Source organism: Lagopus leucura, unplaced genomic scaffold, assembly GCF_019238085.1.
Source record: "Lagopus leucura isolate 7727_CA_CO unplaced genomic scaffold, USGS_WTPT01 Super-Scaffold_100024, whole genome shotgun sequence".
In the NCBI taxonomy this organism is placed as follows: Eukaryota; Metazoa; Chordata; class Aves; order Galliformes; family Phasianidae; genus Lagopus; species Lagopus leucura.
In genome coordinates this window covers 9,724,738-9,748,706 of record NW_024962276.1, presented here as the reverse complement: position 1 = coordinate 9,748,706, position 23,969 = coordinate 9,724,738, and the positions used below count along the sequence as shown (strand labels likewise).

Below are 23,969 nucleotides of genomic sequence, written 5' to 3'. Positions count from 1 at the left end.
CTGAAATCTAAGCAGTGCAAGCATTTTCTTAGGCCATAGTTCACTGCCACTGTCTATTTGATTTTCACTTTTGAAAAAGTATCTCCATAGGTGACTTTCAAGTAACCAAATCTATTGACCCATCCTGAAGGCACTGCATCTGCTACAAATAGATATTATTACAGTAAGATTAAAATGGTAGCCCAAGCAAGTCCAAGGGATCTATCCCAAACCTGTCACTGGCAGAGGTTTCCGATTTGTTGAGAGTCTACAGCATCTCTGCTTCCAAAAATCCTGGCTTCTAACAAGGACTTGTAGACATAAATGGTGAATGCCATTAAATCAGTACTCATAAGACAAATAATGATAGAAGTGGAGGAAATATTCTATGAACATGGAAGATTCTTGTTTTATTGAGCAAAGCAGCAAGAAAGTTCTGATTAGCCTACACGTTCTGGACTGAGGGAGGAAATACAGGTAAAATTCCAGTTCTACTTTATCTGCATTCTGGCTTTGATGCTCTCCAATGGAGCACTGTCATGAGTGCTGACTGTAGTAGCAGTACCAAATACACTGCTGGGATCATCACCTGATCAAGCATGGATGGAAGTAGGCAAGAGATTGGGACAGGGCCCTAGGAAAGAATATTCCATGAACTTAAGCTTTTTAGGGAAAAAAAAAAAAAAAAAAAAAAAAAAACCCACAACAAAACAACATTCACTTTTAGAGCTATTCCTCACCTCTGGTTTGTTAGTGTTACCGCAGTGTTTGCCAATGATGAAACATTAATAATGCTTTTATGGAGGGAAATCGAACACTCAAGCTAAAGGCTTAGCTGGTTTTTAAAAGTATACTTAAGCTGCCATTCCAACTGCTGATTTTGTCTCAATACACACTGTTAAAGAAGTTATCACAGAACAATCCAATGGCCTGGTTTGAACCTTATGAACAGGAACTGTCAGGCCCCATTATATTCTACGTAAACCTATAGAAGATTATGTCATTTCAAATTTGTTCATGATTCAAAAAAAGCTTAAAAAGGACAAAAATCAGGCTGCATCCTGTAATTCCATCAAAGAAAGTGCCTTCTTATGTCCACGAACACGTTACATAGAGACAGTGTCCTGGCCTGGTCTGGTGCCGCGGAGCCGGGGTGCACGGTTTCCGGGAAATCCCGTGACCTCGCGCCCGTTCCACGCCCTTCCCGCTGCGAGAGATTGGCAAGTACCGGGGAACGAGCGCGGCCGGTGCGCCACAGAGCCGCGCGGACCGCCAGAGGCCACCACAACCCTAACTGCGGCCGCAGCAGCGCACGCATACAAGCCTGAAACCGCGACCGTTGGTAAGAAGCGCGTTGGGGGACGGGCCAGGCTGTGGAGACAAACCGATTGGCCACGGCAAGTCAAGTGGCGCCTGTGATTGGCTGGCGGATGTTTCGGTGAGTGGAGGCGTTGCGCTACCAGCGGGAGAGGTTGGTTTGTGCGGAGCGGGCAGGTGCGGCGGGCAGGGGCGAGCTTTGTGTTCTCCTTTGAGGAGTGATGGGGCTATTCCGGAATTAACAAACCACTCTAATTTCTTTATAAATTATCGCAGAGTTGATTTTACCGATCGTTTGATGAACAGCACGCTCAGGAAATCTACTATGACTTAAGCCCTGAAAACCACCTGAGGTAAAAATAAAATTTTCTTCTGTTTTAGAATTTGTATTAAGGGACAAGTTGTACATGGAGTGTTAATTTAGACTTTAGCATCTAATGTAGTGTTTTTCTGTCTCCTCCATTTCTTCTCTCAGGCTCCTAGTCTTTTGTCCCAGGTAGGTCAAGAACACAGTTCCCATGAAAATGGAGTAGATAAAGAATACTGCTTAAAAAATACTGTAAAACTGAAACTTCAGATAGGTGCACAGCACACCTTTTATTTGATTTCAGATTTTTAAAATGCATTTCTGCAATATATCCATTAAAAATTACTGTGGAAACCATTTCAATTAACATACAATAAGTTTTTATTTCTAGACAGACCTTATCTGTCAGTGAGTGAAAGGAAGTACTCCTGTACTTCCACCTGATATAGCAAAAGCTGGTTGGTTTGCTAGAAGCCATGTTGCATAGCAACCACTTTGTTGACCTCCCGTGTCGTTCAGAGCCCCCTCCTGGAATATTTGTCTCACATTTAAAAATGCACTGTGGTGCTGCTCTGGAGATAGAGACTGCACAACAGTTGGGAGTAAATCCCACAGTGAAGGGAAGCAGAAGATGGGGCTTTTAGCTGGGCTCTGACCTTGGGAATAAGCAGTGTGAAGCAGTATCAGTTAAGGGGAGAAAGAGATGTTTTAAGGATGCCTGTACTAGAGCAGGGACAACCTGTGTGTTGCAGAGGAACTGCTGTGTTTATCTGGGGAGAGAAGTTATTTCAGAAACACTGGAGAAACACAGTGCTCTAAAAGAAAAACTGATATTGAACCAAAATGCTATGACTGTGTTTTGGGGACACTGGTTTTAACTGCCTTAGAAGTGTCCCTTTGTTCTTTGTTCTTGTTTAGCCCTCCCTAGACTTCTCAATTTACTTTTATCTGGTGTACTTTCTCCTTCAGTTTTCCAGGTCTTGTTGTCTCATATTTTTCCAGTGACTGTGCTGCTGCTGCTGGTGTTTTTCTTTACAGTCTACCACAACTTGCAGGACACTCTTTAACTCTTACATTTGTTAACTTTTTTTTGTTGTTTTTTTTGTTTTTTTTTTCTCCAATTTGCTATGATTGTTTTTCTCTTCTTCTAACTTCCATTTCCAAATTCTCATTTCTTCATGCTTTTTTGAAGGTTAAAGGGACAAGAATTTTTTTTACCTTCCTGGACCCATCCTTATATATTTTTGCTTCTGCAGCCAAATATAATCCTCTTCCTGTTTTCAGGCTCCACATTCCAAAAATTCACCTGTGTTACATGCAGAACCTTTCAAAAACCAATGGCCAGAATGCTACAAGCTCCACCCAAGTTGCATTCTTCAGAATGGCACGTTGCAAACAAGATGCAGTGTGCCAGTACAGAGTCTCAGAAATCCAGTTCAGAGCGCTTAGTAGCTGAGAGTCGAAGACTGGTGGATGAAATAGAAAAGACAACTCAGAAAACCCAAAGCAGTGTCAACAAGAAAATAGGTAATCCCATGTATACTTTTCAAGTGTCATTTGAGCTAGGTGTTTAAGAGGGACTTAGAAAATTACATGATTGTGAGTAAGAATATATGTCAAGGGCATGTTATCTGATCTCGTGGAGAAGTCAAGATATCATCCAAAAATATTTTCAAGTGGATTCTTTATTTTGTTTGAAATTATGTCTCCATACATCAGGTCCAGCATGAAATTCACGCAATAATGAAGTCATTCTATTTCTAGCCGTATCTAAGATATGACCAACAATGCTCTGGCTTTTATTAACAGTTGTTTGAAATTTTCATTCTGCAGAACAGAGACTGGAAGAAATAAAGTTCTGGAAGCAAGAATTAGATAACAAACTTGAACAACTTGTTAATGAGACAGAGGTACTGTTTACTTTCAAGATCAGGCTGGAGAAAGCCTTGGAGAGCTGCAAAGAGCCACTTGTAATTTCCCAGAAGTGTCTCCTGAACAGGTGAGATTAAGAGGAAAAACATTCACGCAGAGAAGAAAATCTATGTAACAGACCTTTAACAAATACAACAGTGGCAAACTAAGGGCCTGCTTGTGCAGCAGAATCACTGTCTGGTTTGTGTTATAACATTAGAGGGCCAAGCCCATAAAGGCAAGGAGAAGCTTTGGATATAGAATGCTGGGCTTCACCACTGTCTGTTAGCTATAGGCGTTTTAGTAATGTGACTGATGCTTTTCTCTTTTTATTTAGGCAGAGACGAGCTGGGACTGACTTGGTGCATGATGAAGTGGAACAGGAACTGGTCAAGGAAGCTGGAGTTCTGCAGGGGGTTATTGCTTTGCTTGAACGTACATTAGAACAAACGAATGAGCAAATCAGGTGCAGAGACAAAGAGCATAACAAATATGGGTTAGCTGAAAAGCAGGGCTGTCATAATCTTGAAAAGTTATGTCAGGCTGAATGCGGGGCCAAGATTACCTTCAGTGCTACACAGTTATAGAAGTCCTGTTCTAATCCATAACATTTGATAATTAATTGTAAGAAGTTCTGTTAGAACTGAAAGTACTGCCACATGATCTACAACCTTCTCAGCCAATCCTGTGGCTTTAATTCCAATTGAAATTATACCACTGATTTATACTCTAGGTCTTGGGACGTTGCAAATAACAGTTTGTGAATGAGGAATTTTGAGCAGCATTTGCGTTGCCTGGTGTACCATTTCTCACATGCATATTAGGGAGATCTATAAGTGCTTAGACTTTGGCTTAGAGTGCGATCATTTCTTCCTCTAGACTAAACCGTTCCACAAAATACAACCTGGAAATGGATGTGAAAGACAAGTTCACAGCTTTGATGATTGACAATTACTGTGCTAGCTTGACAAACAACACTCCTGATGTCAGATACACTGATAAAACAGTGGAAATAGAAGGAAAGTAAGTGGTTGTTTAACTTGATGGATATACGTTAATTATATCAATTATAGGATGAACTACTGCAGCAGCAGCAAAATTAAAGTAGCTGTGTGTAAGACAATTCATCATTGTTCTGTTGTACTTGTGTAATTTTTTTTATACTTCTGTCCATCACTTTAGTATCTGTGTAATACATTGTTGAAATGAGCCACGATAATCATGTTTCCAGTGAATTGCTGTTCACTGGAAGTTTTTGAGTCTCACAGATAGCTATAGTAAATTTCTCACATGGGTTAAACCCAGAATAGATTCCTCTAACTTCCTCTCCTCTCCCAGGGTGTCCAAGCAGGTCAAATGCTGGACTGAGGCAGATGAGGTATGTGAGGTTAATTCATCTGTCCAGTGTGCAGATTTTGTGTGAATTAGTGGTTTCGATGAAGAAATACCTACCACAAAAGAACAGACTGGCAAGAAGAAACAGGCTAAGTAACGAGCTGACTTGCTTGGAATACAAGGGACTGCCAGCTCTTACCACTAGCCCATGTTAGTGTCCATCAACAGGTTGTTTAACTCAGACCATACCCAGAACAGCGCTTGCTGCTATGTACGAATGATTATTGAAATGAAACAAAGAAATCTCTGAGGGACTTCCCAGAGACCTGCCTACCAGCTACTAGTGCACAGATACTACTCTCCCCTTCTGAGGATGGGCTTCCCAACTATTGCTGGAAGTGACTATGTAAGCATGTAGGGGTGTCCTGTGTGCACAATTAACGTGTGCATAGTAAGTTGGTGTTAATAATACTAGCTGAATTGTATTACTTGTAACACCTTCATTGATGAAAGATGTTCCAAGAAATACTGGTTATTATATGTGTCTGCCTATTTGTCCATATCTTTCCTTCCTATCTGTCCATATCTTTTCTCCCTTTTCCTGCTACAACTCAGTCTCTTATCAGGAAAGGAAAATAATAACAAAGTTGTTTTGAGATTGTAGCAAAATGATTTTTTTTTTTCCTTTTACACTCGTGCTTGGTTTGTGGAGTAATTATAGATTTATGAAATAGTGGATGCTGCCAGCTGATGACCTTTTATTTTGAATCTCTTTCAGTTTTGTTAGCCCTGAAGACTGGTTATATTTCTCAAACATAAATGTTGAAAAGGCTGACAAGCAGAGAAACAATTCAGTGGCGCTAAGGGTGCTGATTGACAGCATCCTCTCCCAGGCAGTGAATGACATGTGCAAGCAATATGAGATGGTGAATATCGCATTTAGAAATAGAGTGGAGGAAGTCAGAGATGCCAAGCACAAGCTGGAGACACTCCTTGCAGTGGTAAGTTGTAGGAGATCATCAGTGAAAAGATGTAAACAGCAAGCTTTGGTTATCAACCAGTTGGCTCAGTCCAGTGTATTGAGGTGTCTTGAGCTACTGTGGTTAAGAATTTTACCTTTGCAATACTGGCAACAGCTGCAACACAAGCTTGCCTCAGTTTCCTTTAACAGTCATCTTAGATTTCATTTACTTATCCAAATGTGCACTGCTATAAAGGTGTATTCCTCAAATCAGTCAATTGATTGAAGTATTCTAGTAGATTTCTCTGAAGCCAGGATTTCCCTTGTGATTTTTAGATACGTGGGGCTGCTAAGGGTTTTTTGCGATTGTGCTGTAAGAGCTTAATGGCTTATAAAATCAGGGCCAGTGTGATTGAAGTTCGATGTATGAAAACTGTGCTTGAGTTCTAAAAGTTAACCACTGAACTTAAAGTGATGTTGGCGCCTCTCCAGTCATAATCCTGGACAACCTTTGTGAAAATCTGTTGATAAAATAACACCTTAACATAATGAGTGTTACTGTAATTACTGTTACTATAGCTATTAAACAAGATGTTGAGGATTTTGCTGATTGCAGGAGAAAGTGTGCTGTGCTTTCTTCTGTTGGATTTGTTAAGGTGATGAAGGAGGCTGCCTCGCAGGAGATGAACATTGTAGCCTTAAAGAAAGCAATTGCTGATAAAGAAGGACCTGTTAAAGTGGCTCAAACCCGCTTGGAGGCAAGAAATCATCGCCCTGGAGTGGAATTATGTTATGACACAGTGCAATATAGGTTGACCGGTGAAGTTCAAGAGATTACAAACAACATTCAAAGGCAAGTGGGAATGACTAAAGAGTGGGGAAATCTGTGGTACAGATTATTTGGTTAAATAAATAGTCCAAGTAACATTGGGTCCCAGCTGTTCTCCATGAAATTTTGAGACATGCTTTTTCCTTAAGGGTAGCACACTTTAAAGCATACTGCATGGATATTGTCTGATTGTGAATCCCCGTCCTTGTTTTTTCACTTCGAATTACTTTTGTGTATGACAAAATATCTATGTATTCTTAACTAACTTCTGGCTGTATTTTCCCTGTTAGGTTAAAGGACACACTGGCACTGGCTGAAACAGAGCTGAAAGGTCTGAGACGTCGGCAGCTTTCCCTGGAGGAGGAGATCCAGATCAAGGCAGATACATTATACATTGATGAAGTGCTCTGCAAGCCAATGAGAGAGTCTGTTTGCATTAACAACTTTTAAAGCCATATTACTGGACAGTTCATGCTGAGATTTTTATTGACAAACTCTAAATTTATTGATTTGAATTAATGCTGTCCTCATTCTAGATGTGTGAGGCAATTAAAACAGACAGTACTTACAGCCAGGACTGTGCTCTTGAATGTCTGATGAAATCTCCCACTGGGCAGTAAAGTTCCAGAATAAGAGGGAATGTGGGAATGTGCTTTCCATGTTATCTCAGGTACAAGCAATGATATTTTTTGCCATTGAGAGGTGTAGAAGTTGTGGAAGCTAGAGCAGTTCTCTCACAAGACACTGGTAAGCTGGTCAAGTGGGAGTGTTGACTGCCAAGATTAGCTGCAGTATGTTTTTTTTCTTCTTAACATCTGCTGTTAAGAACTGGGCAGAGAGTGTGTTATTAAACTCAACAGGAACTAGGGAATGATGATGCGGTGGAATGGAGTACCTGACTGCATCTGAATCAAGATGAAGCCAAGGCTGATTTTGGGCTAATCGTTTCCTTACTCCATGTCTCAGTTTTCCTATTTGTAAAATGGGAACAAACAGATGGGCCTCACTGGTAAGCTGTTTGAAACTCTACAAGGGGAAGTGCTGAATGAAGAAGAGGGTCTTATTTTTACTAGAGGTGCCAACGAAGGCTGAGGAAAAAGCTCACTGCTGCTTCTGGTTCTGGTGAGGGAAAACAAAAAAATGGCAAGAATAAGTGATACTGGAGACATAAGAGGCTGGTTGCCAAGTCCAACACTTTAATCCAGGGCATAGTAAAATTGTCCTTTGCATACGATGGTATCTCCCTTTCAGAGGGATGCTGACAAGATTCAGTTCTCCTATTAATGCCCTCCAAAGGATTTGTTCATCATTTGCAGATGTAACTCCTTGTGGCTTTACTCCAGTGGATAGATGATGACAAAATAGTTAAGCTCTGAGTCAATCAGATTTTTAAACTTCTTGTAAATATTGTGCAACAGCTGCTTCTCTTCACTGGTCTCCTGTCGGGATGTGTAAATCCTGACCTGTGAGCATGAATGGTGGTCATGTCTCTCAGATATGTGCAGCAGTCTCAGCCCATTAAAGCTTGTGGCAAAAGAAAGCCTTTGTTGCTACTGAAGAATATGGAGAAGCCAAATTCTTAGAATACAATCCTAAAATTTACTTACAGTTTTCACTCTGAACTGAGTGAAAATTACTACTCATCTTCTGCCAAAGAATTTTTGGGAAGAGGAAAGTTCCTTTTACCCTCAAGATTGACACATTCTTGGAATATGCATGGCTCTGGATCTAATACATTTACAGTTCAGCAAGCAAAATAGTATGACAGTATGGTTTACACCAGCTGCATTTGTGGAGTGGCCACATACAATACAACATCCCTTTTTGGTGAGATGTGTTTGTATCTTTTGTTTAATGAGATTCAACTGTCATGCTTCAATTTAAGCATAGATATGAGTACCAGGACTGAGTGGAACAGACAATCCCTAGCTCAATATAGGAGGTGACATAGGGAACCCATGGACTAGCAGAGATTTGTGGAATGGTTGGTGCTGGTTATTAAATTTACATAGTATTCTGTAATATTCCTTCTTATGGATTAGTAGGTTGGAAAGACCCATTTCTAAGTGGTTCTCAGGATTCTTAAAATGCTAAAACATTATATAGGGAAGGTAGTTATGCTAACATTTCCTTCTCTAACCTTACGGTGGGATTATAGGGACCTCAGCATTTCTCTGGATATGGAAGAGAGGAAGGTAGATAATGGGAGTTTTGAAGCATCGAGTCTTACCTTTATTGTAGTCAAAAAGCATTTCCTTTCTGCACGATTCTGTAGCAACCTCTCCACAAAAGTAACACTAAGAAATGCCCAGACTTTCAGAAAAAACAATCTCCTGCATGATAAGATAAGCTGTAGCAGCTCATCATCCAGCAGCTCATTGTCATTGTTTACTTCAAGGGTTAATTTCTTCAAAAAGAAAGAACGCAGTCAGTTCTATGAAACAAGGCTTGCACTAGCTAAACTTCAAAGTGTTTCCCAATTTTACCAACAGAAGTGATTGACAGCAGATCAGCTGTCTACTTTGACATTAGCAGAGAACCTTTTTTTTGTTACGACAAAAATATATGCAGTGGTAATTTCCATTCTCCCGTAACGATGAGCTTCCCATGTACGTTATATACCATCCTAAGAGATAGACAACTTCCAGTGGGTGCTATACCCACAACTCATGCCATGGTACTATTTTGCATACCAGAAGTAATTCAAGATTAAAAGTACATCTAAAAACAATTTCTAGAAAGCTTTACCGATCTGTGGTGTCTATTGCAAACTCTGCAATGCATTAGGCCTTAAAGAAATCTGTCAGTAACCATCAGTTATAAGGCCACGTGCTTCTCTCAGGCATACACAGACTTGATGCTCATTTATATGGGTCAGGTGTTGAATGCCTTTCATGATACATCCTTGGTGATACCAAAATGCTTTGACTGAAAAGCTTTCCTACAAAAATAACGCTTTCCTGCCTGAAGGTTCCTTTTGCTCACAGCTGGCTTTACAACCACCAGTATTTTTTGAGTGTTTTAGCATCTTGTGCTAAACACTTTCATCATGCTAAAACATGCTTGGCAACCTGACATAAGTGACATTTGTGAAGAACAGTATAACGGACATTGTAACAAGAACAATCACTTGAAAGGGACTGTATAGCTGGTACACTGGAATGGCTAACTCCTAGGGTTATGTAGAATGCCTATACAATTACTTTGCTTAGCTTTGTGCAGCGAGTTGTCGTGACTGCTTGCCTTACCTGCAGCGCATGCCAGTAGGCTGGGAGGATGTTGGTGAGAGTAGGTCTCATCATCCAGTCTGGGTTTCTGAAATAGCAGCTCCGTAAACTGATGCTCCTAACTGGTATCTCCACTAGCAGGATCCTGGCTAGATGGTCATGTTTCATGACTCTTTCAAAATAGAAGTTCACATTCAATTTTGAGGCTCTTTTGGCCAAGTTGGCCCATGACATTCCCTGGACCACTTGCCCATGGGGGTCATGGATATGACATTTGATATTCAAGGTGCACAGGGAATGAGCACTGTTCTTACAGAGATTGTCCAGCAGTTCATCAGAAACACAGTTATAATTGAAAGTCAGGATAACCAGGCTGTGGAACTTGGACACAGTATGGTGGAACAAGGTGCTGCTGTAGACAGGAAGATGGAGACTGAAGAAATCTTCAATGTTTATTTCAGATATAAAGCTTTTATTAGTCAGGTAGCTCAGAGAATTCAGAAGCTCACAGCCTTCTTCCAAGGTTACTCTTGCTCCTTTTAAGTTGAGATAATTAAGCTGTTTGCTCATTCTTTTCAGAAAGGTACCTAAGTTCTTGATAAACTGAGCCCTGACTATGTTTTTCCAGACCAAGCGATCTAATTCCAGGTGCTTGATGCTCAAGGATAGCAGGCGACAGTTACATTTACCCAACTGTGAGAAAAGGCTTCTCATAGACACTTGAAATTTTCGGGTAAAGACAGTACTGTAAGGTTGCAATAGCTTGATTTCGAGGTGTTCCAAATATTTGCCAAATTTCTTGACGTACCATAGTGCAGTTTCATATTCAAATGCATGTGCCCTTGATGGTTGGCCATTGAATGTGATGGTTCTGGTTCTCCAGAGGGATCCTGAGTACATGGCTTGATTCCATTTTTTACAGACCAATGCAGCTTGAGATCTGTCCTTGTCATCTAACCAATAGAAGACATGCCTCAGACAGACATCAGGTAAATTAGCCCAGGAGCTCTGCTTAAGGTCACTGTCATCCTCCATTGGGTAAACACTTCTTGACAACTCTTCTGAGTGCAGAACAAAACCTAGACGAATCAGTTTGCTAGCTAAATGGCTTGTAATCCCCACAGGATATGCCTTTAAAGCAAATAGCTAAAAGTTGCCTTTTTTACATCCAATAGCGATAGTCCTTTTTCTGCCTCTGTACTCAAGTTGTCAGGATCCAAGTTCTTATGTCTAAACTATGGTCTAACCTAAATCAAAAGAGAAAAACCAACAATGAATAAAAAACAACCACAGTAAGATAAGAGCACAGGACATCAATGAACATTTTGGCTTTTAGTCTGGCTAAACAAGGAAACAGTATGATAATAGAGCAGTTGCTGCAATTGATAATGGCCTGGGGCCTTGTATGGGAACTGCTGAATCACGGCCTGAACCTCTGATTGATCACCTGAGGCAAGCAATGAGTCAGCCCTGGGAGCACAGGTGAAGGCAATTCACCTGTGCTGCTGGAAGGGGGTGGAGCCTGGCTGCACTTCCCCTAGACCTATTTAAGAGCTGACTACCAGTGGGGAAGGATCTCTTTCTGGAAATCCCTCCTTTGGAATTTTACAGCCTGGGACACAGGTAAGCACTCTATCTGTTCTCTTTTGGTGTAATAACCTGCTTAGTCAAAGTCTCCGATATATTTCATAATTATAACATCTGTATATTCATTGATTATACAGGCCTGATACCTAGCATTCTGGGCTGTACAGAGATGAACAGTGATCTGTGCAAAAGCAATGCAAATGACCATTCTTAGATCTTCAGAGTACTTGTCAAGAAAACCTGAGGTAGTACCCTGCTGTAGATGGAGGTACAATCCCTGTTGAGAGTAATGAGCACTATAAGCTGTTCTGTCGCTTTGCAAGATGTTCAGCCATTTTCCTCCAGTGGATAGGAAGGAGAGTGAACAGGAGATCGGGTGTAACAGTAAAACACAGAAGAAAGTAACCACATTGCAAGAAATTACCAGTTCAACTCTCAAGGCTAGGCTCTTAGTATTCAGCTGCCTGAGCACCTTTCTAGATTTGATAGTTTCCCACCTGTGTTCATGATTTACTTTCTCTACCTCCTCCTGCCCCTTCCTCTCCCAAGTTCAGTCATTGCTATGAAACAAAGAGGTATTCTTTGTGATGTCACAACTGAATTTATGCTAGGGCAAACAAAACTGACTTGAACCAAGTTATTTGGGCTGAGGTGAAGGCACTGGAAAAGAAAGATTTGCTTGGTCATCTCAGGAACAGAAAAATACAAGCCGTAATCTACAGATATAGGTGGAAGCTATATGTTTGTTATTAGCACTTTTCACCACCTGGATAAATTGGATCAAGCAACTGACCAGTAAACATCCAAATAGGGAAACAGTGCATTCCTATTTCTTCACTTATGATTTGCAAACTTCAGCTGTGAAATGCAAATTACCTTCCATGTATCTGCTAGATGCTTGCTTTCATAAGATCTTTTATACAGATCAGGGTATCAGTTGTCTCTGCCAACAGCCATACATGGGGAAAACTTGTATTTTGTTAGTACTTCTGCAGTGAGGCAAAAACGCAAAATGCAGGTACTTCCTATCTCTACAGCGCGCATATTACCATGTCCACTTGGCAAACCACTGCTTAGCTCTTGAGAATTTAAAAAAAAAAAAAAAAAAAAAAACCACAACAGCTGGGGATACTGATCTATATGATCTACTCCAAAATCAAGGCTTAATTGCTAGCATGACCAAAAGACAAAACAACTAAAAATTAGGTGATGCCAGTCTTTAAACAGTCTTTTTCCTCCTTCGTATGAGAGATTTCCTTGTTGTAGTGGAAATGCTAAGTCAAGTTTGTAGAACACTGAAGCAGCAATGGAGCAGCTGGTGTGAAGGCAAGGCCAGCCCAGGGAAGCTCAGCTGCATGCAATGTACCTGAGTGACTAGAAGGGCTGGAGCCAGCATTCCACCCCTTCTCAGACTTCATTTAAGGGTTGGCAGTGGAAGTGAGGGTATCTTTCTGGAGATCCCTGCCTACCTGAGGCCCTCCAAAGGTATGCAGCTTTTTACCTTTGTTCCTGTAATAGCTGCATTTCATTAACAGGCCTATAAGGTCAGGCTGGCTGCCCAAATGAACTTTGCCTTGCTGCTTCCCTTTTGGATTGGGACTGTTCTGTCATACGTTATTTCTGCATTAGTTATGCACCCTCTGTTTTGTTAGCACCATGTCTATTCCTAGTTTCCCTCTCGGTACAAAAATTCTAGCTGTCAGCAATTATCCTTAAATAAGTCATGGGGCTGTAATTACTACCTCGCTTCCATTGTTATTTAGGACTCACAACACCCCTCACCCCACAAAGAGTTTTGTTTTTAGCATTTTTTTAATTACCTTGAAACCTTTCCTACACGAATGCAGGTTGGGGGCAAGGGGATGTACAGTGGCACATAGTTAAGATTTGTTGTGCCTCTTCCTATCTGGAATCCTTAAAGTGAATTGGCAGGGGAAAAAAAAAGCATATATGACTGTAATATATAGAAATACATTTCTATTAATAAGGAATTATTTACTGAGATGCATTTGCTCCTATGGTAGCACATGAATGCAAAAGGGTATAAATGCCATTGTGTAGAACTTACAAAACAACAACAACAACAAAAGCAAAAAAACCCAACAACAAAAAAAAATGTAGTGCTTTAGAAGTCATGGAAAGTATGATTACAAATCAATGGTGGGACTCACAAAGCACTGTCAATTGGCAGACAGCTCTAGGATAAGGGTAAACTGTGTGTGTGTGTAGCAGTCAGCTGCTGAGCTTGAAGGGAGAAAAACATTCTGGGGTGGAAAGAGGGAACAGAAGCTGCCAAGAGCACTTCTTCAGGCTTCAGGTAAAGTACTCACCAAGAGCAATTTTTCAGGCAAAAGTGTTTTTACTAACACTCTTTATAAACGCTCTACACACAATCATATCTTTGTTAAGATGAAAAAAGACCTCAAATATCATAAAGCACAACCCCCCCCCCTTCCCACTAACCCCATCTCTTGGTGCCACATCTCCACAGTTCTGGAATGCCTCCAAAGACGATGACTCCACCACTTCCCAGGAAGGCTGTTTCAACACCTGGCCACTCTTTCTGAGAAGACATTTCTCTTAATATCCAAGCTGTCTTGTTTTCCTTTAGGGTAGGATTGTAAGGAATGCAGACCACTTTCTCAGCACTTTGGTTTTTTTATCTGCCTGATTTGCTGAAGGACAGTCCAAATGGTTTCTGGTCCAGCATTGTGCCATCTATCTACATCTCTATCTCCTCCAGCTGCAGAAGACAGTGGGTGGTGTCATCTGAAGTCTGGAATCATCATTTATCAGCAGAAAGCAGTAATTAAAAAGCTTTCCTAGGCCTCTGGCACCTAATGGGTTATCAGAAACAAGAATTGTTATGTGGCCACCGACCACTGCACAGCACCTGCAGCTTCGTTGCAGAGATGCTCCCGTTGCTTGCTGGGACGTATCATCGCTTATGCCCTTTTCACATCATTCTCCGCTCCGCGCTCGTCGCAGCAGGCGACACGGCCGCGCAGCACCACCTCCCCGACCCCACCGGGCGCGGTCACCTCACAGTCTAACGGCCGCTGCGCGAGCGAGAGGCGGCAGCCAATGGGGAGAGCGGGAAGCGCCGCCGCCAATCAGAGAGCAGGCGGGGCTGGATTTGAACGCGGCGGCCGAGACGGTTGCCGGCCGGCAGCAGTCTGTCCCCTCTCGGTCTCCTGCCTGCGTAAGTACAAACCCAACGCAAGCGATGGGCAGAGCTGTCCGGTTGCGGCCCGTGCTTCCTGCCGTAAGAGGAGACTTTGTCTCCTCCAGTCTTAGTATCTATCGCCTTTACTACCCTTCTTGTTGCGGTTTCAGCCGTGCGGTGCGGAAGCTCGCGGGGCGGGAGTGGCTCTGCGGGTGCGGCCACGGCTGAGAGCGACCAGCGGGGATAAACAGTGCTTGACAGCATCGATTAACCAACAGTAGACATCATCTTATCACAAAGAAGCGGGATCAGGGCGTTGGACTCGATGATCTCTGGAGGTCCCTTCCAACCCCTACAATTCTGTGATGTCTCGGTGCTCTCCTTGCCGTATTGATATGTTTCGGGTAGTTGGTTAACTTCTCAATTACAAGCCTTTCCTTGCTGCTACGTGCAAAAATGCATTATATATATTATATATATATAATGCAAGGGCATTAATACCCTGAACGTTTTTTGATTAAGAAGATTTCATTAAAAGATTTCTTGCATTTTGAGATAAATTAGAACACTTCTGAGAGGTGGGGTCTATTTAAGAAATGAAATTTAATAAGGGATATATGGAGGGTTTTGTAATATGTAACGATGGCAGAAGTCTCCTGTGGTGTTTTTTTTTTTTTTGTTTGTTTTTTGTTTTTTTTTTTTTATCTACTGCATGTCTAATTCATAATTAATTATTGGTAAAATTCACTCTTAATTCAGGTTGCTAAAATACATTTGCATTTCAGTTGCTTTTCAGAAGTAATAGCAGTATATTTTGCAAATGAGCTAGTGAAAATTAAGAATTCAGAATACATACTTAACATTTTTATAGACTGTTATAAGCAATGGGCATTTTAGCCCTTCTCGCTTTTCTTTTGTCACTAGCAGGCATGTCCACTTTTGGACTTGTCTATGTACAGTTATAACAGTGACTAAAGTGTCAGCTTTCAGGCAGGAGCAAACTTGCCTGGGTGTAGAAAGGTGATTTAATGAAGCCACAAATTTTATGTTAGACCGTGGTTTAACTTGCAGTTAAGGTCTATTCTACTTTACAAGATTGAGTTTCACAGTTTACCAGGACTGATGTCCTGAAAACCAAACAAATAAGACTTGCTCACAGATATATATAAATAGCTGTAAAAATTCATGTTTTCTTCTCTTCAAGCTCAGAATTAAAATGCTTGCTTGGCTCTACTTTTGTTGTTTTAGGTAAATGTAGCTAAACATATTATAGAACAGTTTCATTTCTCCTTTTCCACACTGGTGCACCTTGCTCTAATTTTTCTTATTCTCATTATTTTAAAAATAAGGTTGATGAAGAACAGGAACAAGATGGCATCTATGCTTCAAAATGTCAGGGCAACAATGGACTGGCAGAGACACCTGCTTTTAGCTGACTTTGAGAATGAGAGCCCTGTACCAGACAAATACAGGAGAAAAACTTCTTTCAGTTCTCTTAATACTATCGGCATGTCTCTAAGAAAGCGAATACTGTTAAAGCAAGTAGAGCTGAATTTCCATGAGACACCACTTTGGGAAAACATGGAAGCAAGAAAGAAAAGCCAAGTGCTCCAAAGTATTACAAAAACAGCAAGAAATGCTTTTGGAACAGTGTCACAGGTACTTGTCTTTGCAGCAACATGTAGGTAATGTCTTTTTGCTTCAATTTCAGTAGTAAGATTGTTGGGCTTTCATGTCCTCCTTAGATTTATCCTCTGCACTGCACAACGTGGTTGGCTCTAGAACATAAAAGCTATTGGAGGGTGTCCAAAGGAAGGCTATAAGGATGGTGAAGGGTCTAGAAAGGAAGACATATGAGGTCACTTAAGTTTGTTCAGCATAGAGGAGGGGAGGCCTCATGGCAGCCTACAGTTCCCTCACCAAAGAGCAGAGGGTCTCTGCTGAGTTCTGCTCTCTGATGATCTCTGATGACAGGACCTGAGGGAACATCATGGAGCTGCATTGGGGATGGTCAAGTGGGGACTGGGGAAAGATTCTGCACCAGAGGGTGATGGGAATGGAAGAGGATCCCCAGGGAGTGGTCTCAGCCCCTTACTGCTGGAGCTCAAGAAGCATTTGCACAGTGCTCTCAGACACAGGATTTCAGTTTTGGGTGGCCCTGTTTGTAGACAAGGGTTTGACCTGACTATCCTTATGGGTCCCTCTCAGGGGTCCCTCTCAGCTCAGGATAGTTTATAAGTATATGAACTAGTTGATTTTTATTATCCCTGCTAGGTAACTCTTGCCTTTTTATTATCTGGATAAATTATGGCTATGACAGAACAAGAAAGAAAGTGAGAAGTAGGAATATGGGAAGTAGTTCAAGCAAAACCTTTTCCCTTACTGCATTTCATAACATAGGACAGAGCAGCCCACACAAGGAAGAATGTGGATAGACTGCCACTGCTTGCAAATAATTGTTTCTGAGAAAGGTGTAGCTTTATATATTATATATATTTAATCATTCTTGTACCTGCACTGTTTATTAGGATGTTCTTCCAAATTGTCAACACAATTTGGACTCATAAAATTCAGTCGGTAGTATGTTAGCAAAGTTTGAAGTTTGTATTGTTCTAACCGTTGGCGGCAGACTTTAAGTTAATCAGCATATATTAAGGAGCCTGGCTCTTTCTTGCACAAAATCAGCAGGTGCTTTTCTTCTAAAGCATACAGAAATCCTTGGCAAGTTTCAAGGATTCGGGGAGCAAATCATTCAACCCAAATGGGTACACAAAAAAAGCATTCATGCTAGACTAAACCTAATATGAGAAAGAGAGCTAGGGATTCGGTTCAGAGAGGCTTCCTCATCTTTCTGGTTCCAAACAATAGACTGATGGACTCATTTAGCTTAATATGTCTGTCTAATGCATATTTCAGAAAATACGGAAGACTTGCCAAAGGCCAATACATTCAACTATGACCTTTCCAGCTGAAGACACCAGCAGCAGCTCCGCAACCAGTTTTTCCAAGAAAAGAAGAACAGTACAAACACCTTGCCTTAGTATAAACAGTGTTACTTCAGCAGCTAGTTCTACATGCACATCAAGGTCCAGCAGAAGATGCTTGCTTTGGCCAACAAGGTTGTCAGAACATACAAAATTGACGGGTTTCCCATCTTGGCGTGGTGAAGATGCTGTCCCACTCGAGATCAAGGAGAGCATCAACAGCACTGAAGAGCCTCTGTTCATCACCTACTCCTGCCAGCAGAAGAATGTAAGCTGCATTCTTTTGTAAACCTTATTGTTCTTTTTTTAGTTATTGTTGCTATGACTAAAGTATTTCTTAAGATTAAAGGCAAGATGAAAGTTGTTAACCTATTCCACTGAGACAACATACTACTAGAAGATTTAAATTATTATTTACATGTCCCACAGTCAGACCGTAACAAACAGCATCTGATTCAAAATCACAGAAGAAATCATAGAATGGCACAGGTGATCTTAAAGATCATTTAATTCCAACCCCCTGCCCTGCACTGTGGGCAGGGTTGCCACATGCTTAATCAGACTGCCCAGTGTCCCATATAACCTGGCCTTGAGCCCCTGTAGGGGGTGGGGTATCCACAACTACTCCGGACAACCTGTTCCAGTGCCTCATCACCTTTTGAGTAAAAAATTTCCTACTAAGAGAGGGAACACTTAGATTAAAACCATTCCCCCTTCTTTTATCACTGTCTGCCCATGTAAAAAGCCTGCCTCCCTCCTGTCTTTAAGCTTCCCTGAAATACTCCAGTACTGAAATGAGGTGTCCTCAGAGCCTTCACATCTCCAGACTGAACAAGCCAGATCCTTCGCTTTTCTTCATTGGTGAGGTGTTTTAGCCTGATAAAAACTGATAAAACTGTTGAAGACCACTGATACTAAAATGGAATCCTTGGGGTTGCCGCTTGTCACTGACATCCACCTGGATTTAGAGCCAATGACCACAACTCACTGTGACCATCCAACCAATTCCTTATGCACTGAATAGGCTTGGGTATTGTCACCTGTTCAGTCTGTTCATTTTAATCTTTAGTAATGACAATTCTGCCTCCAGAGAGAAGTTTGACGGTGAGTTGGAACTGGTCTCTTCAGGGATTCACCAACTGAAGCATCTCTTCTGGGCCCCTGATAATGATACTGTATAAGGGGAGATGTAAATACTGTTAAGTATCCTTCATCTCAACTCTCTCATTTGTAACTGAAGATAATGTCAAACAGGTGAAGTAGTTGTTCAATTACCTTGACTAGACCTGCATGTATCTATGAGAAAATCTGCTGTTTGGAGAGCGGAAGATACATTAATTCTAACTTATTTAAAACTTCAGTGTGTGGAACCAAAAGGTTCTTCCCTCATATTCAGTGTGGCTTCTATAGCACACTGTTGCACAGTTATGAAGCTTAAGCTTTATATTGTGGATTAGTTATATTTTGTGACTTTGCAATGAGCCATAAGTTAGGCTTCTATGCAAACAATTTTTCTCATCCCATATGAGAAAATGACTGGTACTATTGTCTTTGTCACTTGACCTTAGTTCTTACTGATTACTAAAATTATGAAGCACAGCAGAAAAAACTATTGCCCCAAACAGTCTAATTTTACAGAATCACAGAATCACAGAATTGTAGGGGTTGGAAGGGACCTCCAGAGATCATCGAGTCCAACCCCCCTGCCAAAGCAGGTTCCCTACACCAGGTAGCACAGGTAGGCATCCAGGCAGGTCTTGAACATCTCCAGAGAAGGAGACTCCACCACCTCCCTGGGCAGCCTGTTCCAGTGCTCTGTCACCCTCACTGTAAAGAAGTTCTTGCGCATGTTTGTGCGGAACTTCCTATGCTCCAGTTTCTGGCCATTTCCCCTTGTCCTGTCTCCACTCACCACTGAAAAGAGTCCGGCCTCGCCATTCTGCCCCCCACACCTTAGATATTTATAGACCTGGATCAGGTCCCCTCTCAGTCTCCTTTTCTCAAGGCTGAACAGACCCAGTTCACTCAGCCTTTCCTCATAGGGGAGATGCTCCAGGCCCTTCACCATCTTCGTGGCCCTCCGCTGGACTCTTTCCAAGAGATCCCTGTCTTTTTTGTACTGGGGAGCCCAGAACTGGACGCAGTACTCCAGATGAGGTCTTACCAGGGCAGAGTAGAGGGGGAGGATCACCTCCTTTGACCTGCTGGCCACGCTCTTTTTAATGCACCCCAGTAAGCCATTGGCCTTTTTGGCCACAAGGGCACACTGCTGGCTCATGGCCAACCTGTCATCCACCAGGACACCCAGGTCCCTTTCCGCAGAGCTCCCCTCCAGCAAATTTTAGTCTTTTATTCTTTTTTATTTTAGTCTTTTTATCTCTAGCATTGTCTTGGCAGTTAATACAATGACAAAAACTGTAGTTGATGCATGCATCGTTAGCATTTTTAAACACAATAATTGTACTTCAGTGAATGGGGAGCAGTAGTTCTTTGTTCTATGTTTCTGAACATCACTTTTAGTGTCAACTTATTGAACCATTACTAGGTTTGCTATGAGAATGTCACAAAGGCCTCATCTACCTTCTCTGTGATCTGCACTGTGATATTAACACAATGTCCAATACTAAAAGGAGGTTATAATCAGGAGGGAGAAAGACTTCTAACATGGTCTGATAGCGACAGGACAAGGGGGGAACAATTTTAAACTAAAAGAGGAGAGGTTTAGATATTTGGGGGAAGTTTTCACACAGAAGGTGATGAGACATTGGAACAGGCTGCCCAGAAAAGGTGTGGATATTCCACAAGGTATAAAAGGCCAGGTTGGATGGAACTCTGGGCAACCTAATCTAGTGCCTGATTTTGTAGCTGGCAACCCTGCCATGGTGTGGGAGTTGGAACTGCATTGTCTTTGAGGTCTCTTTCAGCCCAAGCCATTATATGATTAATACCATCATCTATTAGCATTTGAAGTATTCCTTTTATTTAAAGGGGAAACTATACTGTGTATAACAGTTAATATTCTTGTAACAAGTTGTAGGAACATCATTTCTGTAACAGTTTTAAAAAAAAAAAAAAAAACTCTCCCCTACCTGTGCTGGATTGAAGCTTTAAACAGTGATGTGTGCTGCTTTCACTGAGCAATTCGTTACAGTTCTCCTGCATAGATAGATGCATACAGTGCGCTGTCACTGGCTGGTTTGTAGGTTCTGCATTTGGAATACCTGTAGAATAAATTTTGCTTTCTGTTCTGGTATATAATTTGCAAGAATTTTAGCATCGTAGCTCCTGCTTACCTTTACCATGATGAATCAAGATTTGATCTCGAACTGTCAACGGTTGCTATCTCCATGCATTCAAATGTATCTGTTTTAAATAATTAGTTTATATTGCAAAAAACGCTCCTGTTGGTAGTTAAAATGTTGCCATACTTAATCAGTATACTGCTGTTTATGCTCAATGAAGGTTTAAGAAAAGCTTTCTTGTTTCTTTTTACAAGTTTTAAGTGAAATACACAGGTCCCATTAACCGATTTTTCCAGCAATGCATGTGAATAACCAATTATATAACCTTGATGACTTTATGCTGCTAATAGCAGTCTTGTTCTTCTGCAGGCACCATGCAATATCAAACTACTGCTATTCTAATGGCATGAAGTTTGCAGCCTGTGCATCAATCTTGGGAACTACCTCAGGCTGTCAGAAGGCAAGGAAAGAAACTCCGTTCAGCAACTGGTGCCTGGACAGAGATGGCTATAAATACCGTTAGTTTATGAATATATATAAAGGAAAACTTCATTTGAGATATGAGACTATACCTTATACTCTGCATAGAACTGTGTGCTTTAAAAAACAATTACATTTTATAATATTTTTGGCAGAGCAGCCTAAAATTACTCTTCCCTTGCTTTTGCTGTTCAAGTCAACTAGAGAAATAAATCTGAACCACAGTGTACTACCTATCTTCTGCTGAGACAATGGACTATCTTCTATGGGGCTTTCACAACTTTCATAAAGCACTAAGTAGGAATGGTCAAAGCAAGGGCAGAGATCTACAAATGATGATCATAGGAAAGAGTAATATTCAGATCCTCCTATGTATTATGAAAGCACTGATCTGTTATTTTCAAAGCTTAACAATTTATCTTATTTTTTTAATACTAACAAATCAAAAGCTAACTTTACATGTTAAAAAATGTTTTAAAGTTTAAAATGTTAACTATAATGCTTAAAGAAACAATGATTGCTATTTGAGTTTTGACCACAACTGCCATTCCAAGTCAGCAGGTTTCTGTACTCATTTCAAAGTCACAACAGTGGAGCCATGTTAGGACTCCAACTCACAGCCCAAGGATTGCTGTTAAGTAAGTGAGCCCAAGTAGTTCTACCCTAAATCATAGCAACTTAATTTTTTGCTCCTATTTTAAATACCATAATGGCAGCAGAGTTAAACATTGCTTTTGTAGAACACCATTTGTCATTTAGTTATATGCAGAAATTGCTTATCAGTTAATATACATAAGTTGCTCTGAAAGTAATGCCTTATATTTATTTCCATAAATATTCAGCAAGTGCTGATGAATGTCAGTAGGTGCCATTTTTTTCCCCCCACACCAAGGAATTCAGTTCCTCACCTTTGCTTCATACAGATCCTATTTTGTCAGACTGCCACTCTCTGTTGCATGACAAGAAAATGTAACAGAATAATTGTTTTAAATCACTAAGAAGATTCAACCTGTATTGCCATGCTACCAACATATGTTTCTGATGTTGCAGGCCAACATCATAAACTGAGAGGCATTCATTTTGGAGCAATGTTCTTATTATAACTACTGTTATTTGCTGATACAATGCAGGCATTCTGCTCAATGAAGTATACTAGGCATTTGACACATGTCTTTCAAACTTAAGCAAAGATTTCTTAAGCTTCTAGAATTCAACAGCTATTTCTACAGTAGCAGTTTTGTGCAAGTTTTGGAATTTACCTTCTACTCTAAGCTGAACCTTCAAACAAAAGACAGATTCAGAGAACTTTTCTGTACAGTGACTTTTAAGATGCACGTGTAATTTGGTAAAACTGGAACAGCTAGAATGTTAATGATATTAAGTATAAATGTAGGAAACAGTCATGTTCGATTCTGATTAAAGTACTGATTTTTAAACTTGTTTCTGATTTCCTTTTTACCTGTTAAACTAATTTATTAAATAATGAAATAATTAGCAAGCTCTGGAAGCACGAAGACAACCCAGCCTTCAGATGACTGGTGAGAATGTTATTTTTCTTTCTTTTTTTTTTTAAACAAACTGAACCAACTAAACAAAAAACCCACTGCCTTTGTATATGGAACAGTAGTTTAAGTTACTCTTTGTATGTACTGAGACTGCTTCTATAACATTTTATAAAAAAGGATGGTGTCTCATTATTGAAGTATCTTCTCATATTACTTTTGAAAAATGAGGAGGGTTGGAGTTCGCAGGTTGACTTCTATTCACAAACTGAAGTTTTACGCCAGATGGTCACCCATATTAAACAGCTTGTATACTGTTTCTACTTGTTACTACAACATGCAAACGATGATCTAAGACTTCCAATACCATTGATAAGAAGAGTCTGGAACACTGCTTGCTTAAAGGCAAGGAAGGTTTTATTTAAGTGATTAATATAAGATTTTAAAAACCAGCTCACATCAAAATCTATACGAGTTGTAGAAATCTTACTCCTTATTTCATATTAAGAAATGCATTATTGTACATTTTTGAATCTTTACAAGGCAGCCATAAGAAATATAAACATTTGTTACCAGATAGAACCTTCTCACTGACCAACAACATTTAAAAGTTTACACTCAATAAAACTACAGACTGAAAGAACATGTACAATTTCAAGTTTACTTATAGGAATTAAGTTCTAAGTGGACTGCCCTTTCCCCTCCCCAGCAAATAGAAAAATATATTAGGGAGACAGCTTGGGGTTCTGTGAGAGAACTGCCATTTTGGCCTCTACTCCAGAGGTCCCAGAATTGCTAACCCTTAGAGGCTCCAATTTTTAAGTTACATAGTAATCTCTATTAACTCATATCTCAGCAGTAAACCTGTTTCTTTTTCTCTTTCCCCCTCTCTTCCTCCACTTGAGTTCTATACAACCTTATCAATTAATGATCTGCCAAAATTTTTCTCATGCTCCTCTATCCTCTGAACAATGCTATCCAATTTTAAAGGTAGCTTATTGGGTTAAATAAAAATAGAAAAATTTTTATCCCCTTACCTTGGGCTTAATCTGAAAGGAGGGAGAGAGGGAATACAACACCTTACTTTGATTCCAGAGTCCACGGCACAGGATTCTATCTGCTCCAGGACATGTCCTATTTTT

The 23,969-nt window shown here is 40.6% G+C and overlaps 2 protein-coding genes across 6 annotated transcripts; one reads left to right on the top strand and one right to left on the bottom strand.

The window, feature by feature from the left end:
- The first annotated feature begins 47 nt into the window (after positions 1 to 47).
- Positions 48 to 22,192, top strand: TEKT1 (tektin 1). 5 transcript variants are annotated; one of them, XR_006180615.1, is made up of 13 exons: positions 781 to 1,417; positions 1,573 to 1,649; positions 2,888 to 3,130; positions 3,437 to 3,602; positions 3,852 to 3,980; positions 4,394 to 4,537; positions 5,628 to 5,850; positions 6,467 to 6,663; positions 6,930 to 7,064; positions 15,969 to 16,278; positions 17,536 to 17,871; positions 18,694 to 18,857; positions 21,215 to 22,192. XR_006180615.1 is itself a non-coding variant. In XM_042879984.1 (12 exons), the coding sequence occupies exons 3-12, from the start codon at positions 2,941 to 2,943 to the stop codon at positions 21,245 to 21,247; spliced, it is 1,863 nt and encodes a 620-aa protein (XP_042735918.1). In that variant the 5' UTR covers positions 48 to 1,417; positions 1,573 to 1,649; positions 2,888 to 2,940; the 3' UTR covers positions 21,248 to 22,192. The 5 variants fall into 5 exon arrangements, 4 of the variants coding, with proteins under 4 accessions (XP_042735918.1, XP_042735920.1, XP_042735921.1 ...); XM_042879984.1 differs by lacking the exon at positions 18,694 to 18,857 and having other exon boundaries at positions 48 to 1,417; XM_042879986.1 differs by lacking the exons at positions 18,694 to 18,857; positions 21,215 to 22,192 and adding an exon at positions 18,372 to 18,464.
- Positions 7,819 to 21,013, bottom strand: FBXO39 (F-box protein 39). The gene is made up of 5 exons (XM_042879990.1): positions 20,897 to 21,013; positions 20,693 to 20,824; positions 9,888 to 11,113; positions 8,870 to 9,046; positions 7,819 to 8,102 (listed from the first exon to the last, which is right to left on the bottom strand). The coding sequence occupies exons 3-5, from the start codon at positions 10,899 to 10,901 to the stop codon at positions 7,974 to 7,976; spliced, it is 1,320 nt and encodes a 439-aa protein (XP_042735924.1). The 5' UTR covers positions 10,902 to 11,113; positions 20,693 to 20,824; positions 20,897 to 21,013; the 3' UTR covers positions 7,819 to 7,973.
- Positions 22,193 to 23,969: the final 1,777 nt, after the last annotated feature.